Here is a 22,001-nt window from a genome sequence, read left to right on the forward strand (position 1 = left end):
ACTAATAGTAGGTATTAACAAACGAAATCAAGCGAAAACTTCAAATACAATAATTTTTAATTTTATATTCCTATCTATACATCATTTATAATTTTTATATTTAATGTGTGGCTGATCAATGGATAACCAATTATTCTACCAACTTTATCTATAAATTTAAGAAAATTTAGATATTCAGCAGACATTATTATACATGGAGTATTTTAAACGTAAAAGTTCAAATATATCTATAAATTTAAGAAAATCTAGATATTCAGCAGACATTATTATACATGGAGTATTTTAAAAGTAAAAGTTCAAATATATCCAACTCGCAAACCTATTTATGCTAGTATTATAATTTTATTTGTCTTGTATGAGTGTATCACATATAATAATAAATTATCGAACACAATCACTTCAAAATTAAATAACTTTACAGCTTTATTTATAATTAGAAATTAAAAATGTGATTACAAGATGAGGACATTGAGCCTTGAGGAGAGAGAGGAGAGAGAGAAAGGCCACTCTCTGATGTCTCCGTATGACGTGGCAGGAGGGGTTTTTGGTAATTCTGCGGGGAATTACGTCGGAAATTCCGCGACACTGCTGATGCTCTGATAAGATGAGGACATTGAGGAGAGAGAGAAGAGAGAGAGGCCACTCTCCCAGTTTCTGGAGTCATCTAGAAATCCATTGAACATAAATATCACTCTTCAAAATAGTGTGATCATCCAATTCCATTTTAACCATTGCAATTTGCATTCACTTTTCACGCCAAATTCCCCTAAACTTCAATTTCGATCGTCTCTCCTCCGAATCCATCCTCTCTCGCTCTTCTTTTTACGTTTAATTTCGCCAATAATGGAAGCGAATTTCCAGCCGAGGATGAAAAGGAAAGACTTTGAGCATGTTAATGAGGACGTCTCCGATTTCATCTTCTCCTCTCCCGCCACCAAAATCCGTAGGCTGGTAAGCTATTTCTCCTAAATTGATTGTAGTAGCTAGCTCCGTTGTCGAATTCCTAATTGCTGGAGTTCGGTTTTATCCTCGTTAGTTTTCAAGCGGCAATGTCGTAGTTCTAAATTTTTAACTCGCATACGAGTATAGGATGCTGAATTGCAGCCGATGATGTTAGTGGAGGAGGAGCCTGAGGTCGCCGCCGCGACGTACGACCAATCTCAGCAGCTCCTGCCGGAACTGAGCTCCAACGGATCAGGGGGTTTGAAAATTGAAGAGTTACCGGATTTGGGGGAGAATGAGAGGGCTATTGTGCTTTACCAGCCAAGCACACCAATCGTCCGTTCTCCTTCCAATTTCTCCGTCTCCCTTGATCCTCGATTCATCTCCGCTTTAAAAAGTAAGCCTAACTGTCTCGATTTTATTCGTGTTGATTGCTGATACATGATTAAGCCTTCATGTTTCATCTGCATCTGCATCTGCATTTACTTGGAAGTTTCACCATTGATCAAAATGTTAGGGTTAAGAAGTGGAGTTTAGCCTAACATTGTAAATCATGGTTGATTAGGTAGATATCAATTCCTGATTAGTGTTTTCATTCAGCAGAGATAGGATTTGTTTGCTGGTAATTTTGAAATTTGTTTGTATATGCTGAGGAATGTGAAAACTGTATTTACTGATATATCTGTGATTTCTGCTAGATCAAGTGTTGAGATCAAGCTCTGTTAATTCTTGGAGACTGGATAGTGATGAGGGTGCTACAGAAGATGATATTGATATATCTAGCTCGGGCAATGTGTGCCAAGCCATTGTCCCATGGCTTCCACTGCCTGAGAATGGAGAAAACTCTTGCTACCAATTTGATGGTGGTGAAATGATGGAGGCCGAAGAGACGGGTGAGGCTACTAGCATGGATGTGGAAGATAGTCCAAGCATCCAACAAAGCAACTCTGGCTCGGTGCCACTGAGCCAAGGTTTGCCTCAATGGCAGCAGCACTGCACGATCTCGCAGCCTCCTCAGAACACGACAATGCCTATTGTATGGTACCGATGATTATTAGGTCAGGCGACACACAGCCTTCATTAGAGCCCTTAGGTTAGCAGCTTGTTGGGTTGTGCTTTGTGTGATCTTTTTAAGGGATCATAGTAAATGGATTATCGTTGCTTCATGTTCAATTTTGGCAATTACTCTGTAATTGCTATATGTGAAATGAAGCTTGAATGGGGTATCATTTTGAATGAGCAAACTTCTATAGTACTTTTTAAGTAACACTAGTAATTGATTTGGAAATCAGTTGAGTACTTCACAATAGTTACCGAACCGGCGGTTAAAACTGAACTGTAACCGCCGGTTACGGTTGCAAACCGAAACCGTGAAAATTTATCCGAACTGAAATTGTCGATTTTTGAACCGTGGTTCGATTCAGGTTAAAAAATTTTTGAATCGAAAACATGCCGGAACAGCCGGTTCCGAGCGGTTCCAAATCGGAACCGTGAAAAAACGCCAAAAAATCGTGAATCCAAGCCGGAACCGCAAAAAAACGTTAAAATCGGCAGTTCAGAACCGTGAAAAATCGGGAAAACCCGCCAGTTTCGGTTTCGGTTCGGCAATTTCCAAAACCGAAATCGGCGGTTGCGAACCGGAAGATTAGGCACCTTTACTTTACAAGTATTGTGTACGCTATTTTTATTATGGAGATAAAAAGTGAGACATGTGTTTATGATTAATGTGACGATATGAACGATTAAATGAGCTCATTTAGAAGCTAATAATCTAGAAAGAATTGAAAATAATTAAAATTCACGTGTCTCTATATCTAAGACTCTAGCCCTATATGTCGCCCCAACCATTTCCTATTGTTAGACGACCACCGGTCCGAGGCCCTCATCAACAATGTAAACAAGCTTGCCTACCATCATCCTTCTGTCGCCTTGCCACCACAAGCTCCCCTACCATAAATCCAAGCCGAATATCACCATATGCATTATTTCTCGAATTATGTGTTATCCTTAGCAATTCAAACAATCATCAAAATTGCCACTTACTTCAATTCACAACTAAAGTTCAAATTCTCAAAACCACGTGATTGCCTAGTTTTCGATTTCTGAATTGATTCGACCCGACCGTGTTGAGGCGTTGTAAAAAATGATATGGGGAAATAGGGGGATTTAATTTTGATTCTCTCACACGAAACCTTGATTTTCTTTACCCGAAACGAATTCGAAAGTCGATTTTCTTTAGGGTTTCCAAAAATTGGCTAAGGCCTTATGATGCTTCCTTGCCGCCAAATATTCGGAAAGAATCCATGACGTATGGGAATTGCACCACTCATTTTTTCCTTGAACAGGTGCAATTTTGTCGACTAGGGAATAAAATGAGATTAGAATCCTATATTTTGGGAATTTATTAAAAGAGTAATCGATTATGTGGAATTGGGGAAATGTATACAATTAAGATATATATATATATATATATATAGGGTTTTGATCTATGCAAAACTGGATTTAAATACAGAAACGCAGAACAATATCATAATTAGGGCACTTTTAGGTCATAATTAGGTAATTTATAGGTCATGCTAACAAAGCATGACCTAAAACGATCTTAGTATGACATTAAATCCAAATATTATAATATGACCTAAAATTGCTTAATTATGACCTTCCGTGTTTTTGGTTAATTATTGACCATTAGATCATCTAATCCTAGGGCTGAGATTTGGTCTGCATTTCTGGATTTAAACACATACTTATTTTGATCATCTCCCTATATTATATATAGGTAGGATTGTGATCAATACCGAACCACTCTTAAACCTTAAACGCCGAACAACATCATTATATGATAACATGGAGTTCATTATAATGAACTAATAACAAACATATAATGAACTTCAGATTTCTAAATTATGCATGATGATGTCATTGTTTTTAAATCTTAGAATTCCCTATAATGAACTACAAATAAAGTTGTAATGAACTCCGCATTATTATATAATGATGTGTTTGGCGTTTAGTGTTTAAAACTAGTTTGGTATATAATACAACCCTATATATATATATATATATATAGGGTTTTGATCTATGCAAAACTAAATTTAAATACAGAAACGCAGAACAATATCATAATTAGGTCACTTTTAGGTCATAATTAGGTAATTTTTAGGTCATGCTAACAAAGCATGACCTAAAACGATCTTAGCATGACATTAAACCCAAATATTATAATATGACCTAAAATTGCTTAATTATGACCTTACGTGTTTTTGGTTAATTATTGACCATTAGATCATCTAATCCTAGGGCCAAGATTTGGTCTGCATTTCTGGATTTAAACACATACTTATTTTGATCATCTCCCTATATATATATATATATATATATATATATATATATATATATATATATATATATATATATACGGGAGTGATCAAGATATAACTAATCTTAAGTGTATAACTAGAGAACAAATCTCAGCCACACATCTTAATGGAACAAATATTATTTATTTTAATAATATAAAATAGGCCAAGGGTATTTTTGGAAATTACATTATCAAATTCAAATTTACGTGATTTCCTTTCTTTCTCCTTCCAAATCTGCGATCAAATCTCCTTCGATTTGGGGCGGCGCTGATGCAGGCATTGGCGACGTGGCAGAGTTGGGGCGGTTGGTTGTGATGGGCGTCGCATCGTGTTGATGTTGGTGGTGGTAGCCGTGATTTGGTGACAGCGGGAGCGGAGCTGCGTTGGTGCGCCACGGATTGTGTGCGGCGCTGATGTTAGTTGAGAGAAACTCCGTCCAAGGACACTGTTGTTGAGAGCGATACGGCAGCGGCTGCGGTGTGTTAGTGATGGATGATTTCTTGGGCTTGTGTTTTTTGGATGGCATTGTTGGAAGTAAGGTTTGTGGTATGAGAATTTGGTGATGAAAGGGGATGTATCATGTATGTATATTGGTAGGTGGCCCTTGGTCCCAAACTTGATCAATTATTCATTTTATGAAATGTAAATTGTTTAGTTTGAAGAGATTTTCAAAAATAATTTCGTTCGGTGCATACATAATTAGTATGGATAGAGTTGAATGGTGGAAATATTATACTAAGAAAAAGAAAGGATGGAGCTTGGGGAGCAAGTACTTATAATTGTTTTTACTTTTTAGAGACCACAATGAATTAAATATGGCCAATTTTACTTCACTGTTGTTAACAAACACATCACTATTAGCATGATTTTACTTCACTGTTATTAACAAAACGCGTCACTATTAGCGTGATTTTACTTCACGGTTGTTAAGAAAGCACATCACTCTTAGACTGATTTTACTTCACTCTTGTTTACAAAACACATCACTCTTATTCTGATTTTACTTCACTCTTGTTAACAAAACACATCACTCTTAGTCTGATTTTACTTCACTCTTGTTTACAAAACATATCACTCTTAGTCTGATTTTACTTCACTCTTGTTTACAAAACACATCACTCTTATTCTGATTTTACTTCACTCTTGTTTACAAAACACATCACTCTTATTCTGATTTTACTTCACTCTTGTTTACAAAACACATCACTCTTACTGTGATTTTACTTCACTCTTGTTTACAAAACACATCACTCTTATTCTGATTTTACTTCACTCTTGTTTACAAAACACATCACTCTTATTCTGATTTTACTTCACTCTTGTTTACAAAACACATCACTCTTACTGTGATTTTACTTCACTCTTGTTTACAAAACACATCACTCTTATTCTGATTTTACTTCACTCTTGTTTACAAAACACATCACTCTTAGTCTGATTTTACTTCACTCTTGTTTACAAAACATATCACTCTTAGTCTGATTTTACTTCACTCTTGTTTACAAAACACATCACTCTTATTCTGATTTTTCTTCACTCTTGTTTACAAAACACATCACTCTTATTCTGATTTTACTTCACTCTTGTTTACAAAACACATCACTCTTACTGTGATTTTACTTCACTCTTGTTTACAAAACACATCACTCTTACTATGATTTTACTTCACTTTTGTTTACAAAACACATCACTCTTATTCTGATTTTACTTCACTCTTATTTATAAAACACATCACTATATGAGTAAGATCATTTTCCCAAGATTGAAATGTTCAATATGCTTTTAGCTAAACACCCCTTGATAAAACATTAATTACAATCAGCGAAAGTTGAACTATCAATTAGCCTTTAAATAAAGTGACATGATAGCAAAAATATTTATAAAAGTAGATCATCAAAAATAAAGTTTGAATCCATAAGACACTTGTCTCTCCTGCATTAATGATAATTAAATAAGCCTACTGATTAAATAATGCTTAATCCAAACAGTGAAACAATTTATGTTGACAGATAAGTGGCGTCGTCTGCATATTGACGACCATGACGCCGACGTGTGACTATTATCAAATACTTCCCCCTCTCACAATCACGCTCCTCCACTTTCTCACCATCACGGAAACTGAGAGACAGAATGAGAAAGGCAACACGGAAACTCAGAAATGGTCTCGCCGGTTCTGGCCGATATCGACATAGCCAACTCCATCGACCCTCTTCACATCTCCGAGATCGCTCAGGATCTCAATCTCAGCCCGCAACATTACGATTTGAATCGGACGCGCGATCTCAACCCCCAAGAGTAGTATGAAGCGGGAAGATGAGGGAATTTGCAGAAGAGATTGAGATAAAAATTTACGGAACCTATTTTTTCTGTGCAATGACCATTATACCCCCTCCTTGTTATTGTAAAGTAAATTTGTGATAGATGGAACTAATTTCTCCTTTAAATTCCAAAATCACATGTATTAATACTAGCCCTTGATTTTCTTGATCTTGTGGCTATGATTTGTTCTCTAGTTATAGGTTTAAGGGGCTCTTGCTCTAGATCACTACCCTATATATATATATATATCGATGGAGAAAAAAAGGCAAGGGTGGTGGAAAAGCATCGCAACAACAACGACATTTAGGGTTGTTTATCGGAGATGCATGAGAGAGAAAATTGCAAATGAAGACCGCAAAGAGAAAAAAGAATGAATGGACGAAGGTGTGAGAATACAAATAAAGAAAAAAAATATTTTAAAGAAACAATGTTATTTATGCTTTCCTAAACATTTAACAAGATACTCCTACCACATGGTGAACTTCGGTCAGCCTTCCGTGTTGAATTGGGTCATAGACAACGCCTTCACGTCGGCTTCACTTCGGCCACTATCAGCACTGAGCAGGTTGTTCTCGTATATGCCCGCGAACCGCTTGGTGGCATGCAAAATTCTAGACCACTTTTTGCGGAGCTATTCCCCGTCACGCGGTTTGGCGCCTCGAGGTTTGAACTCGTTGTATGCCAACATGACGCACTTCCAAAAGCTCCCCTCGGTCTGATCGGTGCCCACAATGGGGTCCGATGTGACGGCATCCCACGCCCGCGCCACAGCAATGGACTACGCTTTGGTGTAGTGCGTGGCCCGTCCACCGCCGGCTGCCGGCGCCGCTGCCTCGCTGCCGGCGCCGCTGCTCGAGCCGCCACCGCCACAGCCGGCACCGCTGCCACCGCGGCTGCCGCCTCTTCTGCCGCCCCCGCCGCCACTGCTTCCACCCGCCCCAACTGGACCCGCCGACTCTCGTCGGAACGGGCGTATCTACGCGTGCTGCCGGCGTATCCGGTACTCCCGGATTGAGCAGACCCATCATCGTCTCCAATGCGTCTCGATTTGCATCGGTGAAAGGAGATTGGCTGGAATGGAAAGGGGTCTCCGGCCGCAGATGGTTAAGCGCGTCCAGGTTGGGTCTGTAATCTCCAAACGCCGAGCGGCTCAAATTCCTCTGAAAAGGTTAGGGGGTGGGACTCGACCTCCACGGTTGAGATGGAGGAGGAGTTGGACTCGATCCCCATGGAGGGGGAGTTTGACTCCAACCCCACGGTTAGGAAGGATAGCCGCCATATCCCGATTCGTCAGTGCCGGGTCATTCGTCGTCTCCACCGTGCATTTTTTTAGAGTGAAAGTGTAGAGAGTGAATTAATGGAGAGTGTTTGAAAATGGTTTAAAATGGGTGGTGGAGGAGTGGTATTTATAATACAACTTTTAAAAATAAAATAAATAAAAAAAATAATTTCTGACGCGTCCTCGCACTCTTCTCGTCGGAGGGCCTTCCGCCCCAGAAATGGCGTCCGCCTCGGGGCGGACGCTGCCTGCACAATAGGCCGGCGGGGCGATGGCAGAATGGGGGCGGCCGGTGCGCCACCCCTATAGTGGATGCCCTTACTCATTGGATTGGATGACCACTCTATGTACCCCTAAACTTTTAGGGTTGCCAATTGTGTTTCAATTTCCCTAAAATTTGGACGGCTAAAGAGTAAAGACAGATGTGAATAATTAAAACTTCATAATTTCTCATTCAAAATTTGGAAAACAGGGCTCATATGCGCAATATTATGCTTTAAATTAGGGGCCAATCCATAATTCCTACAAATTGAGGGGTCAAACCTCTTGAACAAAAGCTTCTTCAGCAGCACGAAACTCCCTTTTTATTGTTTTTTCTGCTCTTCCTACATTTTCCCCCAGTTCTTCGAGTACGAATTTATCTGTTGATAATTCCTCACTTCACCCATATCCCAATCGATCTCCAATCTGAGATTCATCATGGACTCAATTTACAACGATCTGAACGCTCCGCACTCGATGGGAACCACCATCATCGGCGTCACTTACGACGGCGGCGTTGTTTTGGGCGCCGACTCTCGCACCAGCACCGGTACCTCTTTATCTGATCATTTTTGCTACTTTATGCAATTTTTTTCCGTCATTATGTTTCGGTGCTTATCGGTATTGCATTCGTATGTTAATGTATTTTGTAGGAATGTATGTGGCGAATAGGGCATCTGATAAGATCACTCAGCTGACCGATAATGTCTACATTTGCCGCTCTGGTTCGGTAAGATCTTTACGTTGTTGTTTTTTTGTTTAATCGTGTTATCATTGGAAATTATAGGGTTTTGCTATGTTTTCTAGGTTTTGGAATTTGGAACAAGCGAGAAAAAAATTTGCCTATGATAGTGCATGGCTAGGTTTGATCTTCAAAGTTTCATCTAATATATTTATACAGAAGCAGAAGAGTAGTTATAGAAGGATTTTTGTGTTAAGTGTGTTTCTCTTGATATAAGCAACATTTTATATGTGTTTATACTTATTTACTGCATAGTAGGGGCTGAAGCTTCTGTGTGTATAGATTTGGCCTTTTGGCCGTAGTTTAAGTTATAATTGTCTTTTCTCATAGCTTCCATTCGACGTGTTTGAGCCTTGCTGCTTCATCTTTACTGCCAATTTATCATCATATTTGGCGTCATCTATTGTGAAATCATGTCCTGAAGCCATAAGCTCGCTCCTTGATAGATAAGCTGCACAATTGAATAGATTTTCCATCCCTTTGTCTAAGTAACACATTTTGTCTTGTTTTTTTATCAGGCTGCAGATTCTCAGGTTCTTTCAGACTATGTTCGCTACTACCTCCATCAACACACGTAAGTCCAGACAACAACTATCATGTATTGTCGCTTGATTAATTTTTTGTTGTCCATGCACAAATAACCAACCAGTCCAGAACCTAAGAATTGAAGACAGCAAAGGTCTACTATAGGTTGTATGAATAAGTATATGCATAATGGCTAATAGACACCCTTCCTCCTGGATTTTACTAAATTGGTTTCATATGCTAGTAAGGACTTCTTAAGATGTTAACTAAATGACACCCTTCCAATTGTTCATGGATGCAGGATACAGCTTGGGCAGCCTGCAACTGTAAAAGTTGCAGCGAACCTTGTCAGAATGGTATCTTACAATAACAAGGTTTGTCAAATGCTCCTTGACTTGTTGATCTGTGTTCATTGCAAGTACAATCTTATGATAATCCATATACAACAAACCTCCCTTCATCCAACTACAAGTTCATCCATTTCTTCTTTTCACAAGATGCCTTGGAAGCTTAATTTGTTACCGTATTTATCAATTTCTATTGGCTTGGTGACTTAATGTAAATCTACATAACATGGTGACTTAATGTAAATCTACGTTGTTACCTATTTAGATCTCATATATCGTAAGCTTTGACTATAGGCCACAAAACCACTTGCTAGTGAAATTTGTTTTGCTGCTGATATAATTATCCTTGCATTTTTTGCCACATTGGTGGATTCTTATAGAAATAAGAAGATGATGGAGGTTATACTGTGTATTTGTCACACATTCAATATCTATGCGATGTAGCAATTTTTAAATTAAATATTTTGGAGTAGGCAGTAGGCACACGAGAAAAGGAATAACTTTGTAGTAAGTGAAAATTCACTTGATGATTTGCTGAACTGAAATGCAATGTTTCTATACAAGATATAACTGGGTCCCTTACTGAATAATGTTTCTACATATTTGAACTCAAGCTGGTGATCCTATTTTAATTTTATTCTTAGTTGTGTTTGGAAGTAGCAGCATATTTTGTATCTAGTGTTGAGTTCATCCCAATCAATTGGTTTTGCAGAACATGTTGCAAACTGGATTGATAGTTGGTGGGTGGGACAAGTACGAAGGTGGTAAAATTTATGGAATACCTCTCGGGGGAACTCTTTTGGAGCAGCCTTTCACTATTGGAGGTTTCCTTCACATCTTTTGATCTATGTCTGTACTTTCTGGATTTAATCTATGCAGAATTGTTCAGATGTTTGTTATATCCTTACCTCCTTACTCAATAACCTCCATGCTAATTTTTCTAGTGGGGAAAATGCATGATTTTGATGTTGTTAATCTTAACTTGAGGCTGTTTTGTTCCTATGTGAAGTTTCTTGAAGATACTTTAATATTTCCCCCTTACTTGTGGAGGCAGTTTTTTTTATAGCAATTCTATTTTTTTATCTCCAGGATCTGGCTCTTCGTATCTGTATGGTTTCTTTGACCAAGTATGGAAGGAAGGGATGACACAGGATGAAGCTGAGGTGGGCATTTTTTCCCAATTCCTGTGAACTTGCTGAGTTTATAGAATTTTATCTAAGAAACAGTTCGAACGCTCCTTTGTCTAACTTACTTCTAATCAGTGACTTTGAGATCGCGTGACTAAGATCTCATTGTTCACACTTCCCTCGTGTGATTAAGATCTCCCTTTGCATGGTATCCTTGAGCAACCTCAAGTTTCTCAAGTGATTTGTGTACTAGTCTCATGTTTTGTTCTCTTCTGCAATAACTTTTTATCTAACTGATTTTGGATCTCCTTGACATTCTTTCAGAAACTAGTCGTGAAAGCAGTCTCTCTTGCAATTGCTCGGGATGGTGCTAGCGGTGGTGTTGTCCGCACAGTGACTGTGAGTACCTTTCTGATAATGAACCATGCTTCCTTGTTAGATATTGAATTTAATTCTTAGCTGTGCTGTGTTGTCTGCTCCACCTATATTATGAATAGAAACGGCAGGTAGTTATGTCTCAACTCAACTAGTAGTAGGTCAGGTGTTTGAGTTACCTCGAGGAGCTAGTGCGCGCGTGTGTGTAGCTCTAAAAGAAAGTTGTAGGTGTTTTTTAGTTGAAAGCAATATTGTCTTCTCGTCCAATCCTCCATCAAAAAGCTACTATATTAACGGCGTTAGAAATGTGATAGTTTTGGGGTCGTTATTGCAGATTAACAAAGATGGGGTTTCCCGGAAGTTCTTCCCAGGCAACACACTTCCGTTATGGCATGAAGAGCTGGAAGCCAAGGACTCCCTGTTGGATGGTTTTTCTGCCGCGAGTCCTGAACCAATGGTCAGCTAAATCGAGGGTCGTCTGAGCCACTATCTGCTCTACTAAGCCAACCATTGGTCACTCGACTTCCTCAATCTATTATCCACCCATGTACTCATCCTAGAGATTTATCAGTTTACTTGTTTTCAGAGTTCAAGCTTTCCTTTCAAATTGAAAACAATAACTTCGATTTGCCATTCCATCCTTTCTTTGTCACCTCACTTATTTCGTAATTTATAGAAACTGTTCTTGTTACTTGCATTACTATGAGTCTGTGACGTCAATTCTAGTAACAATCCAATAATAACGGATTTTTGTTGGGGGCACTGGATTCGATTAATTAACATATAAAATGTACTAACTTGGTAAATTGACCATTTACGATTTAATTTATTTGTCTGTGGGGAGTGTTATATTGTTAACTCAATACTTAATTGCTAACTATAATTAAATAATAGCCATTAGATATTCAAATCAAGGGTTTAGATCATTAGCCTGAAATGTCAATACGATCAACAAAAAAACGTCAATAAAGGTATTAAGGTCAATTTACTGTAACTAATTTTTGAAAAATATTCCATAACTTTAAAACGCATATAACTTTCTCGATTTAAATTATTTTTTCTCACAATATATATCAAATTAAAGATAATTTCATAAGGATTCTAACGAGATCTCACTTGCGATGTCAAAATTTGAAAAAAAATTAAAAAAAATTTTCATAAATTTCGTTAACAGCTTTATATCAATACACAACACATAATATGTCAATACAATGCTTGTACAATGTCAATATGTAACTGTATTGACATTGTCATGTCTTTGTGTTGATGTATTTCATACACTATATTGACATTGTGTTTCCAAACCCTAAATTTGGTACTCCATCCGTCCCACATAATTTGGGACACTTTTACCGGGCACGGGTTTTAAGAAATGTAATGAAAAGTGAGTTGAAAAAGTTAGTGGAATGTGGGTCCCACTTTTATATATTAGTTTTATATTTAAATGTGAGTAGAAATGAGTTAGTGGAATGTGGGGTCCACTACCAAAAATGGTAAAAGTGAAATGAGTCAAATTATGTGGGACGGAGGGAGTAATTGCTATTATCTTTTCAATATTAAAAAAATAAAAAATGAAATAACACATCACACATTGTAGACCAGAAGATTTCTAAAAATCTTATATTCTCAAATTAGTTATAGTTGAGTTAGCAATCGATTCACTCCTCATTTGTCATATATCTCTAACCTTGTAAACAATTAGATTCATTCAATTGACATATCTCTAACCTTGTAAACAATTAGATTCATTCAATTGACAAATCTCTAACCTTGTAAACAATTAGATTCATTCAATGCCATCACAAAGCGAAACTCAAATTATATCTAAAGGTCTATACAATTCGAAACTATATAATGCATACATAACTCAAGCTCCCTCCATCTCCCTCTAACCAAAGATGGAGAAATGTGCAATTACATTAGGCCATCATACCTCTTAACAAGACCTCCATCTATATCTCGGCTAGTCCTAAAACACCATGGCGTAGCACGATGCCTGAAAAAAGACTCGGCATAGATGCTTAGCCCGCCCTCACGTCCACCACTAATGAAGCCACTTCTTACCCGTGGCCAACGATCACCGTGCCCTTCCAAGCCGAGCAGGATCATGAACCAAGGGATGAAATGTGTTTGTTGGTAAGCCATTGCAATGCTTTCCATGTGGAAAAAAAGAATAGTCTAGAAAATATATCCAACTAATTCAAGCCATTGTCTGAGCTACTACAAGCTTGATTTGGAAGGACACTGTTCCCAAAATCTCCATCCAAGCTCATCTGCTGGACCTCTTGAGGCGAAAGGATCTTTATGCAACGTACACAGTTCACGAATTCCCTGAACGAAACGCGTAAAAATTGTGAATCTTGATGTCAGGTGTGGTAGAATACAGAATGATGCAGTGAATAAGTGAGAGAACATACTCCCAAGGATCGTCGCCTACTAGCAAGACGTCGTTCTCATGATCCACATACACGAGTTTCCAGCCGATTCTCTGCCTGTCCTCTAGTTGTCCCTCTATACCAAACCTACGAGCCAAATCTTGTTTAAGCTCGTCATATCCTGCATAACGAGTAATGTCAATTGATCTTCCAACGGCCCCTCGTTTGTACACCTGCGAGAAAGCATTTGCCAAGTTAGACTAAAAAAAGTCATTCATCAAACCTACTAAACATGGGGTTATGATTAACCAACCTTTGTGTATGTCCTCATCCGAGGTATCTGAGGCGGTGGCCAAGCCCCTTGGTTCATGAAGCTACCGTCATTTATCGTGGAATCAATGGAATTGAATGTCATATCTGGAACTCCGAATGACTGTGAAACCATAGACGACGATAGCTCAGCCTTCTGGTTGTCAAAGCTGGAGATCATGCCTCCTCCAGACGGGACATCAGTTGCAAAGTCTTTACCCGATCCTACCATATCCTTAGTGATCAATGCATCAGGTATCATCGGCATTCCTAACTGATTCTCAATGTTGGCCCCAAAAGGAAGACTGTTCCTTGGGACACCCCGGACTTCTCCGTCATGGCTTGCATCTCTAAACAACATCGACTGGGAATTGAACGACATTGAGTTGTTGTTCGGTGGCATGTGGAGATCATTCTGAGAAATGACTGATGTTGCTGAAGACGAACTATCCAAGTAGTCTATTTGTGTTCCAGCAGGGTCGAGATAGGTTTGTGATACGAAGAAACCTTGGTTTTGGCTCTTGGACACGTTCAACGAAGACTTAACATCGTTCTTCTGCTGTAAATCTTTGACTAAGTTACTGCTAGACGGTATAGCCTCCAAAACGGTTGAATTCAACTGAGTGACTGAAGACTGAGCAATCTTGGATACGTTTAATGAAGGTTTCACGTCGCTCTTCTGCTGTATATCCCCTACCATTGCAGTGCGTTGGTTTTTGCCATTCATCATCAACTGAACTCCATTTGAGCAGTTATTTGTGGATGGCGAAGTTGAACAGGACGGGACGTCGTCTGTAACTGCTGACTGACCTCCACCGGCAGAAGGCTGAAACGTATGCCCCACATGTCCTGGTAAATCCGACATCATCCCTGGTTGCTGCTGCTGCTGCTGTTGGTCAGGTTTTGGTTGCTGAGGTGGTTGAGCGAAACGAAGATGTGCTTGGCTGTTATTCCTCGCCATCTGCTGGGAAAGAACGTGAGACTGAGGGATCATACTGGAAGTTGTCTGAGATGCGTCCAGCATTTGGCTCGTTGACATAGGCTTCGAAAAGCTTGGTGTAACATCTAACTGCTGCTTCTGATGATCTTGGAGCTGCGTCAGATGAGACGGCTGCTGCATCGCCACCATTGATTGCTGCTGATGATGATACTTCTGCATAAGCTGCATTTGGTTCTCCGGCATGTGCAGCTGTTGGCTGGTGTGATCGGACGACATCGGATTTTGTTGTTGAGAGTGACCAAACATCTGCTGTTGCTGTTGCTGAGGCAGATTCTGTGATAGATTCATCTGTAGCTGATGATGGCTTAGAAGAGACTGTTGTTGAGCTTGAATAGGGTTCTGCGACGGCAACATCTGGCTGCTGCCAGGCAACGTCTGGCTGATTAAGTTCTGCCTCGATTGAGACATATCAGCCAACTGCTGTGGCTGCCCTGGCATAATTGAGCCCAACGGGCTCAACGTGTTAGACTGCAGCTTCTGCAGTTGATCTAGCTGTTGAGCCGGTTGCGTTTGCCTCTGGGCGTTGAACTGCAAGTTGTTCTGCTGAGGGATTTGAGCCCCCGGCATGCCCAACTGCCGCGAGATATCTGCACCTGTGAGATTTTGCAGAACAGAACCGGACAACGGATTCATATAGTTGGGTTGCATTGAGTTGGGTTGCATTGAGTTGGCAAGCGACGGGCTTTGCTGCATGTTCATCCATTGAGCCAAGCTCAGGCCGGGCAGAGCTTGGGGTTCTTTCATGCCAAAGTCGTCACCGAGCCAGGGCATCGTCCTCCTGAATATGCTGTCGAGATCAGGAGCTTCATCATCTAAAAGGAGAAACACGAGGCACGTGTCAAAATCAGCACATACATTACATATATGCTTGCAAGGGGAAAACTGTGTATGGCTTCTTTACCTGGCATTCCTGGCTGCCTTGGGCGCTTCGGACGGAAGAAAGGAGGCGTGGGGCAGATAAAGAATGGGGCAGTCACGGGTTCGATCTCCCAGATGGAGACACGATTACGCTTCTCACCAGCAGTGGACTCATCCCAACCAACCTGCTCATAGAATGTCAACTCTCTTCAACACATAACCACAAACAATACATGTTTCACACAAATTAGCAAAGAACGAATGGTTTTGGGCAGGAAAACGAGCGAAATAAGCAACGTTACCTGCAAGTTGCGCCATTGGGAGTTCTTCCATCGGACGCTATCCAGGTCGCTGATCCCGGTTATTGTACCCATATATCTGCAGTATGCATGATTCTTCAGATCAAGCTACTAGGCAACAAAATGAAAAGCTAAGGTGGAAATGTGGCAGATTAAACTACCTTCGCGTCCCGGATTCTTCTGTTTCAAACATCATCCGAAATCGCATGCCAAGAGATATCTGGCTACTGCAAACTGCTTTATAGTACTTGGCCAGAGGGATGACAAACTCCGATGGACTAGCCCTGTTCGCGTTCAAATATTTGATAAGAAATAAATAATCGTATATGTGCTAATGGAGACTCGTAACTGAACTTACCTTGGATTGTAAAAGACGGTGAAAGGGCTGTTGTTAGCAGCAGCATGGGCAGCTGCAGCTAGGATACCTATATGCATGCTGTCGCTCGACAATACCGATGATGATAAGTTCGTTGGCTGCCTGTTAGCACGTCGTATGCCTAAAAGAAGATGCTGTTTTTCATCCCTGCGTTCGCAATCAGGATAATCACGTCAGGAATTGCAACTATTTGATTAAACTGCTTTGCAATTCATCACCTAATAAACAGCACCGAGTCGCCTGCAAACAGCCTCTTTCCACTCACGAAGAGACTCCATCCCGTTGTAAGCAAGTGACGCTTCGGTTGTCCTAAATTGGAACAGAAAACGGTCAGGAACGCTCTTGTAAAAATACGCGTGAATGCTTGAGAATCGAGATAGAGGCTGGTGTGAGTAAGGCTTACCCCGGTATATATGGCGAAATGTCCAAACGCTGTCGTGTAAATCCCGAGCAACAATCTCTTGTGCAGGAGGTTGCATAGTGAAGTCCTGAAACAACACCTCGATTGTAAGAAACACGGCACAGTTTTGTAAGAACGAGCCGAGAGAAGTCAGAAGATGCCTCGTACTAACCAAGGGAGGGAAAATCTTTTCTGCAGCACGACGAGGCACGGAGAAACCCCCGTGAGTGCTAGTATCACTAGCAGTCAAGGTTTTGCAGAAGAATTCAGTTTGGGGTTTATTTGCTTTCATTGACAAATCAGACCTCAACAAAGCATCCTTGTCAAACTGCAACAGATAACAACAAAAATGTTACTATAACTTTTATTTATTTTTAGTTACTTTTTGACAAGAAAAATCACATAACGAAACCTACCGATGGCACTGGTTGGAGTGTCATCTGCGCGTATACTTCATCCGTTTCAGGATCAGCCTAACGAGATAACAAGAAACAAACGCACACCATCACTATTAACAATCTCTAAAAAAAAACTAAGTATGTTTGCGAGCGAACAAGAGATGGAAGGTGATTGTACATGAAGGGTGACGCTGTGAAGACGGCACAGTAGCTTCGATGGAAGATTAGGGTAGCTTGGGATTTGAGCATCGACATCCTTTTTCATCGAAGCAGCAACCTTCAAATCCAAATACAAAATTATCAGCACAACCATGAAGTAACAACCTATAAAATGAATTCCAAATGAACAAAGAGGAAAGCAATGGTGGGTTTAATCTTTCTTAGTTCATTCCTCAAAGAATAAATCATCAACTCCATAACAGTTTCATGAAGTCTGTTTCTTGATGCATTAACATGCCAAAAATGAGTAAACAGCCTATTTTTTAATTATTAATTATTATTGTAATTAAATAAAGGTTCAACTTATGAGTATATCCATTTACTCAACTAAATAAAAAAATCTAGAATTGTTACAAATATCAATTTGTTAAATTAATTATTATATTTTAAATGATAATTCTAGTTTCCTTAAATTTAAAAGATTTCATGGATTAATTATGCTACACATAATGAAGAAAGGGAGGAGAAAGGAAAGGGTAAAAATGGCCCATCCACCAAATCCACACCACGCGCACATTAGCACGTTCCACCAGAAATTGTCTCTATTATTACCAATCTGTCTCTTATGCAAACCAAAAGGGTAACTCTGAACTCATATCTCCAAAATCCACCCAGCTCACGATAGCAAGCAGATTCAGACGAACCTTTTTAATACTCAATATACTAACACAAAAAGTAAGTAAGTAAATAAATAAAATACAGAGATGAAATCGGAATCTCGCATGTGAGAAAATCATATGCCAGCAGCCACTGACACAAGGCGCAGGCTAAGTATACATGGAACCATAAGCGCGCACGTTAGCAAGGAGAGGGAAACCTGCTCACTGTGGCCTTGTGGGAAGTAGACGACGTGGGTCCCAGCCACCGGCAGATTGACCAGAGGGCCGGCGCACGCTTGCCATAACTCTGCGTTAATATTCTTCTTCTCCACTGCAATTTCAGTAACCCCCAAATCAATAATTCATTCCCTACTCTTTATGCTCTCTCTCTCTCTCTCTCTTTAACTATGCTTTAATTTAACACACAAAGAAAAATGCACGCGTCTCAGCTGGTAAGACGCTTGGACCGAGTCACGATGGGTTGACATGAAACTATTATTGATTTTTTTAAAAAAAGAAATTAAAATGGAGGAGAAGAGGAGACCTTCAACGGCGGCGGAGTTCGCCGGCGACACTCCGGCGCCGGAGCTAGCCGTCTTCATTTCTTCTCCTTTTTATCAGTTGCTACCGCTTCCTCCGCCTGAAAATAGATGGCCGGAGTTTATCTCATCTCGCCGGAGAATATCCGGCAACGAAATCGCCGCCTCCCCCACAAAAAAAGATCCGATTTTTAGCCTTGTGAAAGTGATCAAGCAGCTTACACCTTTCTCCTTCCAACTGAGCTGGATCAACCGGAAAAAAGGAGGTGGCGGTGAGTTTGAACGGCGGCGAGGGGAGAGAGAGGGATTAGGGAGACAAGAGGAGCTTTGGAAAAGGAGGGGATGTTGAGGATTACGCAGACCAAATGCTGCAGTTTCGCCTTTAATTGCCCCCCTTTCACACACTACACCGTCCACACACAGCTCTCTCTCTCTATATATATATATATTATTAGTCTGTCTCTATATCTACGAAACCACAGCTTTTAATTTCTATCCCTCTCTCTCTCTTCTTGTTCTTCTCGATAGAAAACCCCTTTTTGAGTGCTCCGATTTGCCCTTTTTTGTGTTTCCTTTTCTTTTCTTTTTTTACTATCTCTCTCTTTTCTCTCTCTGCATTGCTATTGCTATTGCTATTGGTATTTCAGTATTTCTACTCAGAGTTCTCACCTTTTGTTAATTTATTCAGATAATGATGTGTAATGAAGAGAGAGATTGGTTGTACGTTTGCGTCTATCTCTCTCCATCTCTCTGAGAATATTATTTATATTTCTCTCTCTACTGTTCTGACTATGGCCCCTCAACGTTGACTTCATCTTATTACATGATCAATTTTATTGCATGTGACTACGCTAAATATGTGAATTTGCATCTTCATTATTTGAAGGATTAAAATTAAATTCGGGTGAAAATATATCATTTGCCAAAAAAATATGAATACATATTAATTTTTTACTCCTTCCATCTCACGACCGAAGCCAGGAAATCATTTTTAGGGAGCAAATAGTAAATTTTGAAGAAATTGTTTGTTATAGTAAAGAAAAATAATTTAACTAACGTGGGATAACCCAAAATAAAATACAATCAAATAATAAGATGGAAGGTTGGTGTGCAATATACTCTTCGTCCATCACTAACATATCATTTTGCAGATTTTATAATCTGCCAATTGTAAATTCAATTTCAATTTTTATATATTTAATAAACAATTCATTTTGTTTACTACTCCATATTTTATCATAAAATTAACGGATATAAAAATGATATTCGCGATCTATTAATATTTTTCACACACATTTAATAGTGGTCGATGGAGAGTAGGATATATTAATATTTATTTGATGATGGACATTGATTCTATAATCATCAAGCACATATACAACCTCATGTATGATCAGATCAAAGTACTTTAAAAATGAGAATATAAATGTTTTCTCACTTGACTTGTCATTTAATTTTCTTATGGAGCTTCTATTGTTTAATTATATCAGCTGAAATTATTCTGAGATGAGCCAATAATAAACAAGATCCGGGCCTATTAACTTATAATTTAATTTAACACCAAATTAATCTACTCACTCTCATTTTGTTAGTTAAATTTTTTATCCCATCATTAAAAGACCTTACTTAGTTAATTGTGTAAATTAACATCATTTATTGAAGATGTGTACGATTTAAGACAAGGTGATAATTATTTACTATAGATGGCTGCTTTCGTTTATCAAGTTGCAATAATAGGAGTACTATATTTTTGAGGTATAAAAGTGAAATTTAGTTTGTGGGGTAAAAGGAGGATAAAAACAAAAATAAAATTTGAGTTATGCAGTTAAATTGAAAGCTACAAATTCTTGAGTCTTGACCATCTATTGACCCATCATTATGGTATAGTTATTATAACATCGACAATGAATAAAGAGTGAATATGTACCTATAATTTTGGCGATTTTGTCGATGTGGATCATTTTTTTATAGATTCTGATTTTTTATTGTCGAGTTAGATGCAGGTAAATTATTTTATTTTTAGCAGATTAAAAATGTTATCTTGCATATAATTATACTCCATATTACTGAATCTTTACAGTTTTTATCAAGCATACTATGGTGCATTATTTCTAATTAAAAATTCTATGTGAATAATAAAGTATAATTGATTATTAATAAACTCTCACTATAGATCTCTTAATTAATGAAGTGACTGTGTTGTACATTAAATCGAACACTAGTTTTTACTCAAAAAATATACCTCAAAATTATGATGTACTATCATATATGTGTGGAGGTTAATGCAATTATAAATCATAACATAAGGAACTAATAATCAAGCAAGTTTGAAAATGGAGACTTGTAATAATAGCTACTTCATTTATAGACATCATAATTTTTTTGACTTGTTGATAACATTTCCTTTTGCCCTTTTTGTTTGCTTGTCTTCTAACACATCATATCCTAAGTTATCCCATTTGAATAATGCAATAATGAAGTTCGTGATATTTAAAAAAATACGAATAATAGTATAGATAGATCAATAAGATTACTCTTGAGCTAGGAACTCCTCCTAAAAGGGTAATTTATTATCAAATCAAATTCTTGAATTATATAATAATTATCTCATAGGTCTTTGATTATAAATAACAATAATAATAATAATAATAATAATAATAATGAAAATAATGAAAATGATCTTGCCATAATGGTGCTAGCCATAGAAGAGATTTTTGCAAATTTTAATACAAATAATAATAATAAATAGATAAATAAATTAATTAGTTATCTTATTAAATGTCCAAATCTATTTATCTATTCTAGATACATATAATGGTTTTGACTTAAACAGATGATATGACAATAGCAAGAAAAATTATACTCTTTAGATGATTTAAATGTTTAATTACTAGTACTAAACAATGGCAAATATATTATGGCTGAGTAATATATAACGCACAAGTTAACTATTGATTAATTAATCGCATAAGCCCGTTGAATAAGCAAAGTCAATTAACTTTTATCATGAAAGGCTACAACTATAAGGGTAGATCATCAATAATCAAATCAATTAATTTGCATTAACTATATTAGTAAAGTTTTCAAACAATTAAATCTCATTATTAGCGTACTCATGATGTTTGACATGCTTGGATAATATAATTACCTATAGTTCATAATTAATGATGGTAAAGTAAACTATAAATAGTTTATTATATGACTATTGGCTAATATTCCAACTATGGAGCTATTTACAACGATTTCTAGGATAAATTTAAAGAGGGGTTATCGTTATCGAAAACTAACTCTTTTGACCATTTAACATTCGTTGCATTATCTACTTTTATCTCATAATTCGTCACATCTAA

The 22,001-nt window shown here is 38.3% G+C and overlaps 3 protein-coding genes across 3 annotated transcripts; 2 read left to right on the forward strand and 1 right to left on the reverse strand.

Moving 5' to 3' along the window:
- Positions 1-597: 597 nt before the first annotated feature.
- On the forward strand, positions 598-2,230 carry LOC121793642. Its single transcript, XM_042191681.1, has 3 exons — positions 598-951; positions 1,090-1,339; positions 1,641-2,230. Exons 1-3 carry the CDS (start codon positions 844-846, stop codon positions 1,991-1,993), a joined length of 711 nt encoding a protein of 236 aa, XP_042047615.1. The 5' UTR covers positions 598-843; the 3' UTR covers positions 1,994-2,230.
- A 6,216-nt stretch (positions 2,231-8,446) lies between these two features.
- LOC121793370 (proteasome subunit beta type-6-like) lies at positions 8,447-11,976 on the forward strand. The gene is made up of 8 exons (XM_042191368.1): positions 8,447-8,713; positions 8,817-8,893; positions 9,424-9,479; positions 9,732-9,804; positions 10,490-10,601; positions 10,867-10,940; positions 11,229-11,303; positions 11,614-11,976. Exons 1-8 carry the CDS (start codon positions 8,602-8,604, stop codon positions 11,743-11,745), a joined length of 711 nt encoding a protein of 236 aa, XP_042047302.1. The 5' UTR covers positions 8,447-8,601; the 3' UTR covers positions 11,746-11,976.
- Positions 11,977-13,003: 1,027 nt separating this feature from the next.
- Positions 13,004-19,331, reverse strand: LOC121796197 (auxin response factor 19-like). Its single transcript, XM_042194972.1, has 14 exons — positions 18,657-19,331; positions 18,331-18,443; positions 17,473-17,571; positions 17,313-17,369; positions 17,069-17,224; positions 16,900-16,984; positions 16,715-16,805; positions 16,479-16,643; positions 16,282-16,404; positions 16,124-16,199; positions 15,865-16,006; positions 13,968-15,775; positions 13,697-13,887; positions 13,004-13,610 (listed from the first exon to the last, which is right to left on the reverse strand). The coding sequence occupies exons 1-14, from the start codon at positions 18,712-18,714 to the stop codon at positions 13,475-13,477; spliced, it is 3,300 nt and encodes a 1,099-aa protein (XP_042050906.1). The 5' UTR covers positions 18,715-19,331; the 3' UTR covers positions 13,004-13,474.
- Positions 19,332-22,001: the final 2,670 nt, after the last annotated feature.

The sequence above is a fragment of the Salvia splendens genome, chromosome 3 (assembly GCF_004379255.2).
Source record: "Salvia splendens isolate huo1 chromosome 3, SspV2, whole genome shotgun sequence".
NCBI classification, from domain to species: Eukaryota; Viridiplantae; Streptophyta; class Magnoliopsida; order Lamiales; family Lamiaceae; genus Salvia; species Salvia splendens.

What these genes read in the sequence shown, in the direction of transcription:
- LOC121793642 (XM_042191681.1), top strand. Translation starts at nt 844, where the DNA reads ATGGAAGCGAATTTCCAGCCGAGGATGAAAAGGAAAGACTTTGAGCAT. An exon ending in CCACCAAAATCCGTAGGCTG is followed by an intron (nt 952 to 1,089) that starts GTAAGCTATTTC and finishes ATACGAGTATAG; the next exon opens with GATGCTGAATTGCAGCCGAT. An exon ending in ATTCATCTCCGCTTTAAAAA is followed by an intron (nt 1,340 to 1,640) that starts GTAAGCCTAACT and finishes GATTTCTGCTAG; the next exon opens with ATCAAGTGTTGAGATCAAGC.
- LOC121793370 (XM_042191368.1), top strand. Translation starts at nt 8,602, where the DNA reads ATGGACTCAATTTACAACGATCTGAACGCTCCGCACTCGATGGGAACC. An exon ending in CGACTCTCGCACCAGCACCG is followed by an intron (nt 8,714 to 8,816) that starts GTACCTCTTTAT and finishes TGTATTTTGTAG; the next exon opens with GAATGTATGTGGCGAATAGG. An exon ending in TGACACAGGATGAAGCTGAG is followed by an intron (nt 10,941 to 11,228) that starts GTGGGCATTTTT and finishes ACATTCTTTCAG; the next exon opens with AAACTAGTCGTGAAAGCAGT.
- LOC121796197 (XM_042194972.1), bottom strand. Translation starts at nt 18,714, where the DNA reads ATGAAGACGGCTAGCTCCGGCGCCGGAGTGTCGCCGGCGAACTCCGCC. An exon ending in AAAAGATTTTCCCTCCCTTG is followed by an intron (nt 16,985 to 17,068) that starts GTTAGTACGAGG and finishes GTGTTGTTTCAG; the next exon opens with GACTTCACTATGCAACCTCC. An exon ending in ACCGTCTTTTACAATCCAAG is followed by an intron (nt 16,405 to 16,478) that starts GTAAGTTCAGTT and finishes GAACGCGAACAG; the next exon opens with GGCTAGTCCATCGGAGTTTG.